The 13,145-nt window shown below is 37.9% G+C and overlaps 1 protein-coding gene across 13 annotated transcripts in view; it reads right to left on the bottom strand.

The window, feature by feature from the left end:
• The window catches only part of STIL (STIL centriolar assembly protein), a 75,591-nt gene that overhangs the window by 51,971 nt on the left and 10,475 nt on the right, over nt 1–13,145 (bottom strand). For all 13 annotated transcript variants that reach the window (XM_073896798.1, XM_073896804.1, XM_073896793.1 and 10 more), the window contains 3 exons: nt 9,811–9,894; nt 8,286–8,372; nt 1,937–2,087 (listed from right to left, as the gene is read on the bottom strand). In XM_073896798.1, the coding sequence (XP_073752899.1) occupies nt 1,937–2,087; nt 8,286–8,372; nt 9,811–9,894 (322 nt within the window). The remainder of the gene's footprint in view (nt 1–1,936; nt 2,088–8,285; nt 8,373–9,810; nt 9,895–13,145) is intronic.

Genomic DNA, 13,145 nt, shown 5'->3' with positions numbered 1-13,145 from the left:
ATATTAGTTTCAGGTGTGCAACATAATGATTCAGTATTTGTATATACTGCAAAATGCTCACCACAATAAGTCTAGTTAACATCCATCACCATACAGAGTTATAATTATTTTTCCTCGTGTTGAGAACTTTTAAGATCTACTGTCTTAGCAACTCTCAAAGATATTAATTATAGTCACCATGCTATACATTACATCCTCATGTCTTATTTTATAACTGACAGTTTGTACCTTTTGACTCCCTTCACCCATCCTGCCCACCCCCAAACCTCTATCAATCTGTTTTCTGTATCCACCAATCTATTTTCTGTATCTATGAGTTCAGTTTGATTGGTTTTTTTTAGATTTCACCCATAAGATCATATGTATTTGGCCTTCTCTGACTTCTTTCTCTTAGCATAAGGCCCTCAAGGTCCATCCATGCTGTCACAAATGACAGGATTTCTTCTTTTTTGACTGAATAACATTCCACTGTACGTATATATATATACACCACATTTTCTTTATCCATTCACCTATCAATGGATACTTAGGTTGCTTCTATGTCTTGGCTATTGTAAACAGTGCTGCAGTCAACATGGGGATACACATATCTTTTCAAGTCTGTGTTTTCGTTTCCTTTGGATAAATATCCAGAAGTGGAATTGCTTAAACATATGTTCTATTTTTATGTAACCTTTTTTTATGTAACCTTTTTTAAACTGTCAGTTTCCCCGCCACATAAACGAAAGTGAAAACTCAATTAATTACCTGTATTATATAACTCACTCAATAATCAGGGATTCAGTGAAAATAATAACTGTGAACTGAGGATGTGATCTAAAGAACTGATATATGTCTCTAAAATGGAAATAAATTATTAGACTTCAATTAAGATAATTATATTTATAATTAAAATACAGAATTTCTTTTTAAAGTTTTACTTCTTTAAGTAAGCTCTACAACCAGCGTGGGACTTGAGCTCACAACCCCGAGATCAAGAATCTCACACTCTTTCAAATGAGCCATCCAGGCACCTTGAGAATTTTTTATTATTAGTCTGAGACATAGGACAATCAATCATTTTACTGAAAAGTAGTCTCTGAATGTTTTTACATAATGACACTTATGGTTTCAAATATTTACTTTTTCTGTGACCATCACCTATGTATTTTTATGTGTTTTATGAGATACAGCAATAATCTATTCTGATTCCTAAGATTATACATAAACACTGACTTTCAAATGTGAGAAATCATGTTATATCTACACATTTAAAAAATAACAGGGCAGGGGCGCTAGTCTGGCTCTAGTCTGGCTAAGCACAAAGTCCATCTGCAAAGACCCTCTAGGAGGTATGTTTGTTTGTTTGTTTAGCTCCTGGTGATCAAGGAAATCTCCATCAAAACACAAGTTAAGGGGCACCTGGATGGCTCAGTTGTTAAGCCTCTGCCTTCGGCTAGGGTCCTGATCCCAGGGTCCTGGGATTGAGCCCCCGCATCACTCCCTGCTCTGCGGGAAGCCTGCTTCTCCCTCTCCCACTCCCACTGCTTATGTTCCCTCTCTCGCTGTGTCTCTCTGTCAAATAAATAAAATCTTAAAATAAATAAATAAATATATAATAACAGGGCAAACAAAATGCTAAGTTCACAAATTAAACTCTCAATATCATAAAATGACATAAACATATAAATTCTTAATATTCTTCAAAGGCTTCAGAACAACATGGGTAAGTTATTCTGGGGAAAAGCTCTGATCCTGTATTATTTGTTCTGGAGACATGATCTAAAATTTATAAAACAACATTAACCACAAATGAATAAAGTTAATATTCAATAATAATTAGAAACAAAACCTCATAGTTTGAGTTACTACTTTAAAGGGTAAAGACCATTGGGTTTAAACTGCCAACATGCAACCCTAAATAGTCATTAATGTGCTAGGTAATCAAATCACTTACTTTGAAAAGATGTAATGTTTCCTTGCTGGTTAGTAGCTGGAACTGAAGGTCAGATGATCTGCCATCACAGGGGAGGCATTCATAAAATTCAGGATCCTTATGTGTCACAGAATAGAGAACTATAATGAAATTTCCAGATTCTGAAAAAACCCTGAACAAAAAATGCCATTTAATTAAAATTTACTGAGAATAGTTAAGAGTATATTCTAACAACTCTACATAAATCTCTCAATCTAGTTAATAAACTACCTAAGCAGTCTAATTTGGGGAATCAAACTGGGGAGCAGGATGCCTGGGTGGCTCAGGTTGTGATCTCAGGTGTTGGGATCAGGCCTGCCTGCATCAAGCTCCGTGCTTGGTGGGGAGTTGCTTGTCCCTCTCCTTCTCCCTCTGCTCCCCCACCCAATGCACTCTGTCTCTCTCTCTCTCAAAAAAATAAATAAAATCTTAAAAAAATAAAAACTACTGAGCAAATGTGCTTACTTTTTACTGTTACTGATTTTTAATTTTTAAAATACATTTTATTATGAAATACATATTCCTTATAAAAACTTCAAGCAAAACAGGGATATATAAAACAAAATGAACACCACCCCACTCTCTGGTTTAGTATATGTAACTCCCTAATTTTCTCCTTGGCATACAAAAACATTTTATAGAATCTAACAAAAATGAGGCCATACCATACATAGTACAGTAGATCCTTGAACATGGGTTTGAAGTGTGCAGGTCCACTTACACATGAATTTTTGTCAATAAATACAGCACAGTACTATAAGCATATTTATTCTTCTTTATGAAATTTTTTTTATTTTTTTAAGGTTTTATTTATTTATTTAACAGAGAGAGAGATAGCTAGAGAGGGAACACAATCAGGGGGAGAGGGAGAAGCAGGCCTCCCGCCAAGCAGGGAGCCCAATACAGGGCTCCATCCAGGACGCTGGGACCATGACCTGAGCTGAAGGCAGACGCTTAACAACTGAGCCACTCAGGCGCCCCTCTTCTTTATGATTTTAATAACTTTTTTTTCTGCAGCTTGCTTTATTGAGGAATAACTGTAATATTGTGAGAATATTTAAAGTATATAATACATATAACATACAAAACATGTTAACTAACCAGGTTATCTATAAGGATTCTGGTCAACAGTACACTATTAGTGTAAGTTTTTGGGGAATCAAGTTATATGCAGTAGGTTTTTTTTGTTTTTGTTTTAATTTTATTATGTTAGTCACCACAGTTTTCACTAGTTTATATCACTAGTATATCACTAGTTTTTGATGTAGTGTTCCATGATTCAATGTTTGCATATAACACCCAGTGCTCCATGCAATACATGCCCTCCTTAATACCCATCACCAGGTTAACCCATCCCCCCCTCCCCTCTCCCCTCAAAAACCCTCAGTTTGTTTCTCGGAGTCGAGTCACTCATGGTTTTGTTTTTTGTTTGTTTTAATTTATTTGACAGAGAGAGACACAGAGAGAGAGGGAACACAAGCAGGAGGAGTGGGAGAGGGAGAAGCAGGAGGAGTGGGAGAGGGAGAAGCAGGCTTCCCGCAGAGCAGGGAGCCCGATGCGGGGCTCGATCCCAGGACCCTGGGATCATGACCTGAGCTGAAGGCAGACGCTTAACAACTGAGCCACCCAGGCATCCCTCTCATGGTTTTTTTAAGTAAATGCTATGCCGAACGTGGGGCTTGAACTCATGACCCAGAGATCAAGAGTCACATGCTCTCCCGACTGAGCCAGCCAGGCGCCCCTATTATTTCTGACTGAGCAGCTCACCATCTGCATTGTTCAAAGGTCAACTGTATGAGTAATTGCTATTTTTTATTTGACTGTCTTGGATTTCTTCCCATGTCACTATTCTATATTATACCTCAGACCTCTTTATTCTTTTTTAGTGACTACCCAGTATTACAATTTACAGATGTGCCATTATTCATCTAGATTTCTAAAAGGGGGTATTTTAATTATATACAATATCTCAATATCATAAGCATGGATAAAAACATTCATTTTATTATTCAGTGAGTGGCTCCACAAATATTTGTAAAGTCATCAAGAATCCTTAAAACACATACTAAAACCAACAACAGATATCCCCTTTTCAAAAGTTCACATTAGGCCACCTCACTTTTACAGAAGCCCTATGTTAGAACCTGTTTTCACTAACTGAAAGAAATCCAAAGAGGATTTTTGCTTTTACAAAAAAAGGCAAAACTGAAAATAATGTTCAGCATTTGTGTTGCATGAGCCATTACTGAGGTAGCATGCACCAAAAGCGAGAGTAGCCCTGCCAGGCTCCTTCCTCGGGAACTACATTCAGCATCTCAGCATCAAGCAGCCATAGCTTTGAACTGTGTCTGTGAGTATTGTGTTTTATCTCAATTTATTTCGTGCATGCATTAGCAAGACACGTTCTAAGGTATCAGAAAAGCCTAAGAGGTCATTTTCTCAGTTTGGGAACACTCAAAAATTTTTCCATATAAATTAATGGTAGTTGCTTCTTTGCTTTATGTCATTTCAGCTTCTGAAAGGTTTCATAGGAGCGCTCTGCTCTTTCAGATGGGGTCGGGGGGGAGGCAGGGAACCTGTATTTAAAAATACTTTAAGAAAAACAAAATTTTTTTATTTTTTATTTTTTTTAAAGATTTTATTTATTTATTTATTTGAGAGAGAATGAGAGATGAGAGCACGATAGGGAAGAGGGTCAGAGGGAGAAGCAGACTCCCCGCTGAGCAGGGAGCCCAATGTGGGACTCGATCCCGGGACTCCAGGATCATGACCTGAGCCGAAGGCAGTCGCTTAACCAACTGAGCCACCCAGGCGCCCCAAAATTTTTTGAAATAAAGGAGCACCTGGGGGGCTCAGTCGGTTGAGCATCCAACTTTTGATTTTGGTTTAGTTGTGATCTTGGGGTTGTGAGATGGAGCCCTGTTTTGGGCTCAGGGCCCAGCACAGAGCCTGCTTGAGATTCTCCCTCTCCCTCTGCTCCTCCCCCAACACACGCAATTGCATGTACTCTCTAATAAACAAGTAAAATCTTTAAATAAATAAAAATACTTTTAGTAGTTGTCTCTCCTTTGTAAAACACTGAACGAAAAATAATTTGGGGCTACCTTACAACATTAATAAAACAAAGCAGTGTGTGCTGTGGAGGCAGAATGTCTATTCTGCTCAATTCCTCTCTCGGGTCAGACAAAACCACTGTTCGGAATGTTGTAAAGTATCAACCCAAGCTATGCTAAGCAGTGCTAATTCTCTCTGGTTCATACGGCCGTAATTAAAGAGTTCAGGTATCAAAGAAATTGCCTAATGCTTCAGACTAAACACAGACTAACAGAGAGAACTTCAAAACTAATTTTACCTACCATTTACTGTCAAAAGGTAGTTAAAAGTAAGACCAGTCACTGATAATAAAATTTAGTTGTACTAATATACTAAAATGAGTATTTGTTTTATTGCGAATAAAACTAATTAGATTGAAAAGTTGAAACAAAATGTAAAAAGTGGAACTGCAAAAAGCACCTGAAGAAAACACAACAGATTTTTTATTTCAATAAATACTCCTAGAGTGGGCAATTCCTTTCTAAGATTGAAAAAGAAGATCGACAAATTTGACTTAAAAAGTTAAGTCTGGGAAAAATATCATTAACCAAAGTTAAATGAAATGGCAATCTGGGGGGAAAAAAATCTTTGCCATCTACACACACACACATATTTTTATATTTATATAACCTTTGCCATACACACACACACATTTTTATAAATGTACATTTCTGTGTTTTACATATTATATATATAGAGGGAGTGAGTGAGAAAGAGAAATAGAGCTCGTGAAAAAGATGCATAATCCAATAGAATGGCCAGAGACATGAATGCAAAGATCCCAGAAGAGGTTATAAAACATCACAAGAGACCATTTTTCATCCATCAGATTTGTAAAGATCAAAAGTTACCTCTCTGAAGTTTGCTACTTTCCCCTTCCCTCCTTCCTCTCAGGCATACTGGCCTCCTTTCTGTCTCCTGAAGATGCAAAGTGACCTTTGACCCACAGTCTTTGCACTTCATGTATCCTCTGTCTGGGATGCTTGCCCCAGATGGCCACATGGCTTACTTTCTCACCTCAAGACTTTGCCTCCCTGACCACCCTATTTAAAATTTCAACTCTTTTCAGTAGAGCATGCGACTGTTGATCTTGGGGTTGTGTTTTAGCCCCACATTGGGTGTAGAGATTACTTTAAAATTTTTAAAAAATCTTAAAAAGGGGGCGCCTGGGTGGCTCAGTCGTTAAGCATCTGCCTTAGGCTAAGGTCATGATTCCAGAGTCCTAGGATCGAGCCCCGCATCGGGATCCCCGCTTGGTGGGAAGCCTGCTTCTCCCTCTCCCACTCCTCCTGCTTGTGTTCCCTCTCTCTCTGTGTCTCTCTCTGTCAAATAAATAAATAAAGTCTTAAAAAATAAAAATAAATAAAAATCTTAAAAAAAAATAAAATTTCATCTCTTCACCTATCACTACCATCCAGACACACAATATCTACCTCCCTTGCTTATTTTTCTCCACAGCACTCATCACCTTATAAAATACTACTTATTTTACTTATTCTGTTTACTGCCTATGTCTGCAGGGTCTTTGTTTACTGCTTATCCTCAGTATCATACAGAGTGCTTGGTACACAGTAGGTGCTCAATAAATATTTTGTTCCACAGTGTTAGTGAGGGGATGGAGGAAATAGGCATTCTCAAACAATGTTGGAATGATTATAAACTGACAGTCTTTGAAGGGCAATATCTACAAAAATTTAAAATTACAAAAGAAAAAAATGTTTAATTACATACTCTTTGTCCTAGAAAAGCCACTTTTAGGAATTTATTCTACAAATATACTAGTATATGTACATATGTGTGTGTATACAAAGATGTATACACAAAATTGTCTGCAAAGGCAAAAGGACTAGTTTTTAAAATATAATACATATTTTTTTTTTTTTTTAAGATTTTATTTATTTGTCAGACAGAGAAAGAAAGCACAAGCTGGGGGAGTGGCAGGTAGAGGGAGAAGCAGGCTCTCCACTGAGAAGGGAGCTCTATGCAGGACTCAATCCCCAGGACCCTGGGATCATGACCTGAGCCAAAGGCAGATGCTTAACCAACGGAGCCACCCAGGCGTCCCAATACATATTACTTTCTATTCAACTGTCATATATGTGACAAAATTTGTATGTGCCAAGATATAATGACCTCTAAGGTATAATGATACAAAGAAAAAAAGCAACATGCAGAAAAGAACAGTATGCTCCTATCTGTGATAGGAGAGGATGATACACAGGATGTAGAGGATGTCTACGCAGTGGTATTTTAGAAAAGAAGCACAAGATACTATTTAACATTTAATAGTGATTGTCTCTGGGGATAGGGTCTGGGGATATGGGATAGAGGAGAAACTTATTCTTTTATTGTGTATCTTTACATATGTTTGCTTTATTGCCATGGACTTGTACTGCCTTTTCAACCAAGTTTTTTAAAAAAGTGTATTACAGGGGCACCTGGGTGGCTCAGTCAGTTGGGCGTCTGCCTTTGGCTTAGGTCATGATCCCACAGTCCTGGGATTGAGCCCCACATTGGGCTCCCTGCTTGGCGGGGAGTCTGCTTCTCCCTCTCCCTCTATCTGCCTCTACCCCGGCTGATGCGCACACGCTCTCTTTCTGTGTCAAATAAATAAATAAAATCTTTAAAAAAAACGTGTATTAAAGCTACCCAAGGTTGATACAAACAGACCTGGAAATTTTAACAGATGAAAAAGCTAAGAGGCAAATGGTGGTATCAGACACAAAATAACAAAATTAAATGAGTTGAGGTTATAAAGTTTCTTTGCTAGTTCCAATGCTTGTGTTTCAGTTCCAGAAAGAAAATTAAATATCTCATCTCAAATATTCCTTACACTACTAGTATTAGCACTGTGTAACTTAATAAAACACACATAAGGCAACAAATTCAAACTCATTTTCAATCACTTCACTGAAAATTAATCCCTTTATTTATTAAATAGGATGCTACAGTAGATGATCTCCAGGTTTTTCCCCCCCAATACCTAAAAAGTGTATCTTCTGTGTTATAGTACTATGGTTAGACAAGTGAATTCCTTCACATTTCCAAGTATACTGCAACTCACCTTTTTTATCTGGTTTTATTCCCACTTAATGTAAGATTTGTTTTTCTTAGAAGTGTGCTTATTCTGCTGGTATGTAAACTTTATAAAAGTTTAAGGCACTGCATGAATTTTAAACAAGACCAATAAAACATGAACAGGGAGAAGATCAAAATAAAATACAAAATTATCACTTGCCTTTCTTGAATAGAAGAACTGAACATGTATCGTAAGCAGCAAGCCCATACCTGAGGACTATAGATATGTATAATCCCAGATAGCCAACTAAAAGAAAAAATACAAATTAAAAGCTATAGTCACTTACAAATTAATACTTAATTGCTTTAGATTACATTCTTCTCAAGGGAATATAGCAGAGATTCTTGGTGTTCACCAGCAATACACTGAACAGCTCATAAATAAGAAATCTATGAACACTAGACCATGCTAATAATTAAAAGGAATATAGACATATTTTTTGTCCTCTTCCACTTGAGAGGACAAGAAAATGGTGGGAGACAAAATGGTTAACCATAGAGATGAAAGCAGGAATCAATTAGAATCAACTAGCCTGGACTAGGAAGAATGGGCTAAATTAGGGGAGAATGCTAACATAGCCTAAAACTATAGTTATAGAGAGAGTAGCCCAAAACACCCAAGGCTCTTAATAGGAATTCACCTGGTATAACCGAGAGCCAATACTAGGACCATAGGAAACAGACTAAGATTTTGTGGTCGGCTGAACATTTGTGCATTGTTTAACTGCACATACCACCAGTCCCCTCCCTTCTATTATCCAGTCTCTTCAAGGTCTAGCTCAAGTTTGCCTTCTTTAAGGAAATGTCCCCTATTATCCCTCTCATGAATACTAATAACGCTCACTGTCTATATTGCTCATTTCATAATAAATCACATACTTATTATTTTTCTATTTGTGAATACACATATATTTTATTGCCTCACCTTGATTATAAATTCCTTGGAGAGCTTTAGATCCTAACCATACCAAATACAGTACTATACATAGGGTAAGCACTCAATAAATACTCAAAGAACATAAATTTCTGACTGAATAATCTGTCTAAATGTTATTAACCACGAACTCTAAAGAGAAAGCCCTTAACACCAAAGGGAATTTCTGCAAAACTGCCTGGCAATGTATTTTAAAGTGTTATTCTAAGCCCTGTGTTCTTCAAGATGCTTTAAGGATAGGGGGTAATGATGAAGGTTAAAGAAACAGGGCTCTAAGGATTCAACTTTAACCAGAAGAATTCAACTTTGTATGTTTTATTTATTGGAGTTCTTCCTAAGATTGGGCAAAATCTGGTTTTACCTGATTCTGCTATGAAAATAAGAAAGCTTAAGGGCGCCTGGGTGGCTCAGTCGTCAAGCATCTGCCTTCAGCTCAGGTCATGGTCCCAGGGTCCTGGGATCAAGCCACGCATTGGCCACCCTGCTCGGCGGGAAGACTGCTTCTCCCTCTCCCACTCCCCCTGCTTGTATTCCCTCTCTCACTGTGTCTCTCTCTCTGTCAAATAAATAAATAAAATCTTAAAAAAAAAAAAAGAAAATAAGAAAGCTTAAGAATCACTGGCTTTTGTGGCTTTATAAGGTGATCTAGGTATTAAGTATATATTCATAGTACAACTAATTAACATGCTTATTACATACATTTGAATACTTATGTGGCCGAAAAGGTTTTCATATATAATATAATACTTACATTCCCACTAATGGTAGAGAACAAACCTTGGGATCCGATTCCAGCAAAAGTAACAATTTGCGTGTTTCATCCATGGTAAGATATCTAAACAGAAGACATTCATGTAAAAAACAATTAAGAGTATGTACTTTTTACCTAAAAGAGATAATCTGAATGCTTGAAGAAGCATATTTTAGGCAGGGAAGATGATTCAAATGAATGTTTTCTCTCATACACACAAAGAAAATAGCTCAAAATGTAAAAAAAAGAATCCACTAAGAGATTGAAGAGATTTAATATCTTAAAATTTCTATTAAAATGGTCATTGAAGATCACAAACCTTTTTTATTTTTATTTTTTTTTTAATTTTTTTTTTTAAGATTTTTTATTTATTTATTTGAGAGAGAGAGAATGAGAGATAGAGAGCAGGAGAGGGAAGAGGGTCAGAGGGAGAAGCAGACTCCCTGCAGAGCAGGGAGCCCGATGTGGGACTCGATCCCGGGACTCCAGGATCATGACCCGAGCTGAAGGCAGTCGCTTAACCGACTGAGCCACCCAGGCACCCGATCACAAACTTTTTTAAAAAGTTTTGCTCTAAAAGTGTCCACTTATTTTAATCAGGAATATTAAAATCAAGGCTATTTCAGATTCAAATAGGTTTCCCAGAGAGAAGTGAACTTCCCGTTACTAGAAGTGTTCAAGCATCCAGGTGACTTGACAAGACTGCAACAGATGTGACTTCTCACTAACAAAGCTGAATTATGTGAGGTATATTCAATCTTCCGTGCACTATATTCTTCCAACCACTATCAAAGAACATTGGAACCATTATGATAGGCCCCAAAATTCACCTTTTCCTAAAAGGACATTATATCACATTTAAACTTTGTTATTACATGTATTATTAAGAGTAAGTTTTTTTTAAGCTTATTTTTTTAAGTAATCTCTACATCTAGTGTGGGGCTTGAACTCAAGACCCCAATATCAAGAGTCACATGCTCCATCGACTGAGCCAGCCAGATGCCCCTATTATTGACAGTAAGTTTTAAGAATATGAATAACTATAGAATTGTCAAGAGTTGGGGTGCCTGGATGGCTCAGTGAGTTAAGTGTTGGACTCTTGATATCAGCTTAGGTCATGATCTCAGGGCTGTGAGACTAAGCCCCACATCAGGCTCCGCACTGGGTGTGGAGCCTGTTTGAGATTCTCTCCCCTACCGCCCGCCGCTCCTCACACTCCCACTCCCCCCAACCCCTGCGCTCTCACTCACTCTCTCAAAAAAAAAAAAAAAAAGTTAATTTCATCATTATGGCTTTAAAACACAAAAATAAAAATGATGCTATTAGTGATATAAGGTCTTAATAGTACCAATGAGGATATATTTTATTGCTATGATAACCCTAAAACACAAAGATAATGAATTTATCAGGCCATGTGACAAGATGATTAAGCCTGAGTTGGCAGGGAGATTTATGGATCAAAAATACCTAGGGCCGCCTGGCTGGCTCAGCTGATACAGCATGCAACTCTTGATCTTAGGGTTGTGGGTTCAAGCCCATGTTGGGTATAGAGATTGCTTAAAAATAGTATCTTAACGGGGGGGCGTGAGTAAGCGTCTGCTTTCAGCTCGGGTCATGATCCCGGGGTCCTGGGATCAAGTCCCACGTCGGGCTCCCTGCTCGGTGGGGAGCCTGCTTCTCCTTCTCCCTCTGTCTCCTGGCTCGTGGTCTCACTCTCACTCACTATCTCAAATAAATAAATAAAATCTTAAAAAAAAAAAACTTAGGAAAAAAAAATGACATTTGGGGCACCTGCCTGGCTCAGTCGGAAGAGCACTCAACTCTTGATCTCAAGGTTGAGTTAGAGTCCCACGTTGGGTGTGGAGATTACTTAAGATTAAGGAAAAGAAAAGAAAACAACTTAAAAAAAATGACAACACCTGCTCTAAAAGCTCTTCTGCCTTGACCATCTGATAAATTCCTATTCTTTAAAAGAACTAAAAGGCTTTCAATGATTTTCCCAGGCAATATGGACACACCTTCCTGCTTTCTCTGCACTGTATAAAAACTCCCATTATATTTATCTGCATCATGTTTACACATTAATATATTTAATGGACAATAAATATGGTTTTTATCTATTTAATTCCAGTGTCTAACACAATACCTATTCTAAAATGGATCCTAAAAAATATCAGGGTAAATAAATGAATGTGGTCAAGGAAAAGGACAAATGTCACAAATTAAATAATTCTAGGTAAGAAGGGGCAAGGAAGATAGGTAATTAGATAGAATACCGAACATCCTAGGTTACTGCTAGCATGCCAAGGGGTCATAGAAGGAAAATTCATGCTTCACCAGTAGATGGGCATGGGTACTAAGAAAAACTAATTTTTTGGTTAATTTTAACAAAAATTCCCATGTACCAACTGAGAATCTCTACTCCTAGGGAACTAAATGTTTCACTTAATCCAAACACTTGATCACCACAGACCATACCATGATATTGGAACATACACACTTTTTCCTTTGTACCACTCCAACCAGAAAGTTGCTCTGGTCAGCATGTGGGACTCAAAAATAGGACTTTTCTCGCTATTCCAGGGACCCTCTGAAAAGAAAACCCTCTCTTTTTCTTTTCCTCTTTTGAAGAGGCATTTTTAGAGGACTGGATTTGCAGTTGAGTGTATCTTGGCAAACATTTTCAGCTCTAGAGACCTAACAGGAACTAGGGTGGAGTCAGTGGGAAAGGAAGCCAGAAGTGAATTGCTTAGACTTTAAAGCAGAGGGTGCTTACGTTGTCTAACCTAGCTCAGTAGACAATAGATAAAGAAAGTGGATGAGGAATCAGGGAAGTAGCCCTGCTGAGGGTCAGAAAACATGCAATTTGGCTTACATTTCCTAAGAAACTAAGAGTGGTGATAGAAAGCTGGAGAGGATGCTGCTCCAGCTATGTGGGGAAACTCCACCCTCAAGTGGTTGACAATTTGGTAAGCAAGAGTACTACAAATTTTTATTTAGCTATCTCCTTTCTCTCTCTGCAATGCTCATTATTCACAATTAAAACTGCAAGTAATAAAAAAATTTTTCAGCCTCTGTTAGGCTCAGAGTCAGATTATAGTCTAAAAAAAAAAGAGACAAAAAGACAACGACCCAGGGGCGCCTGGGTGGCTCAGTTGGTTAAGCGACTGCCTTCGGCTCAGGTCATGGTCCTGGAGTCCCGGGATCGAGTCCCGCATCGGGCTCCCTGCTCAGCGGGGAGTCTGCTTCTCCCTCTGACCCTCTCCCCTCTCGTGCTCTCTATCTCTCATTCTCTCTCTCTCAAATAAATAAATAAAATCTTCAAAAAAAAAAAA

The sequence above is a fragment of the Callorhinus ursinus genome, unplaced genomic scaffold, assembly GCF_003265705.2.
Source record: "Callorhinus ursinus isolate GAN/ISIS: 27379988/994484 unplaced genomic scaffold, GSC_fseal_2.0 scaffold9, whole genome shotgun sequence".
Lineage (NCBI taxonomy): Eukaryota > Metazoa > Chordata > Mammalia > Carnivora > Otariidae > Callorhinus > Callorhinus ursinus.
The sequence above is the reverse complement of the archived record's forward strand: the minus strand, read 5'-3'. Positions and strand labels throughout refer to the sequence as shown.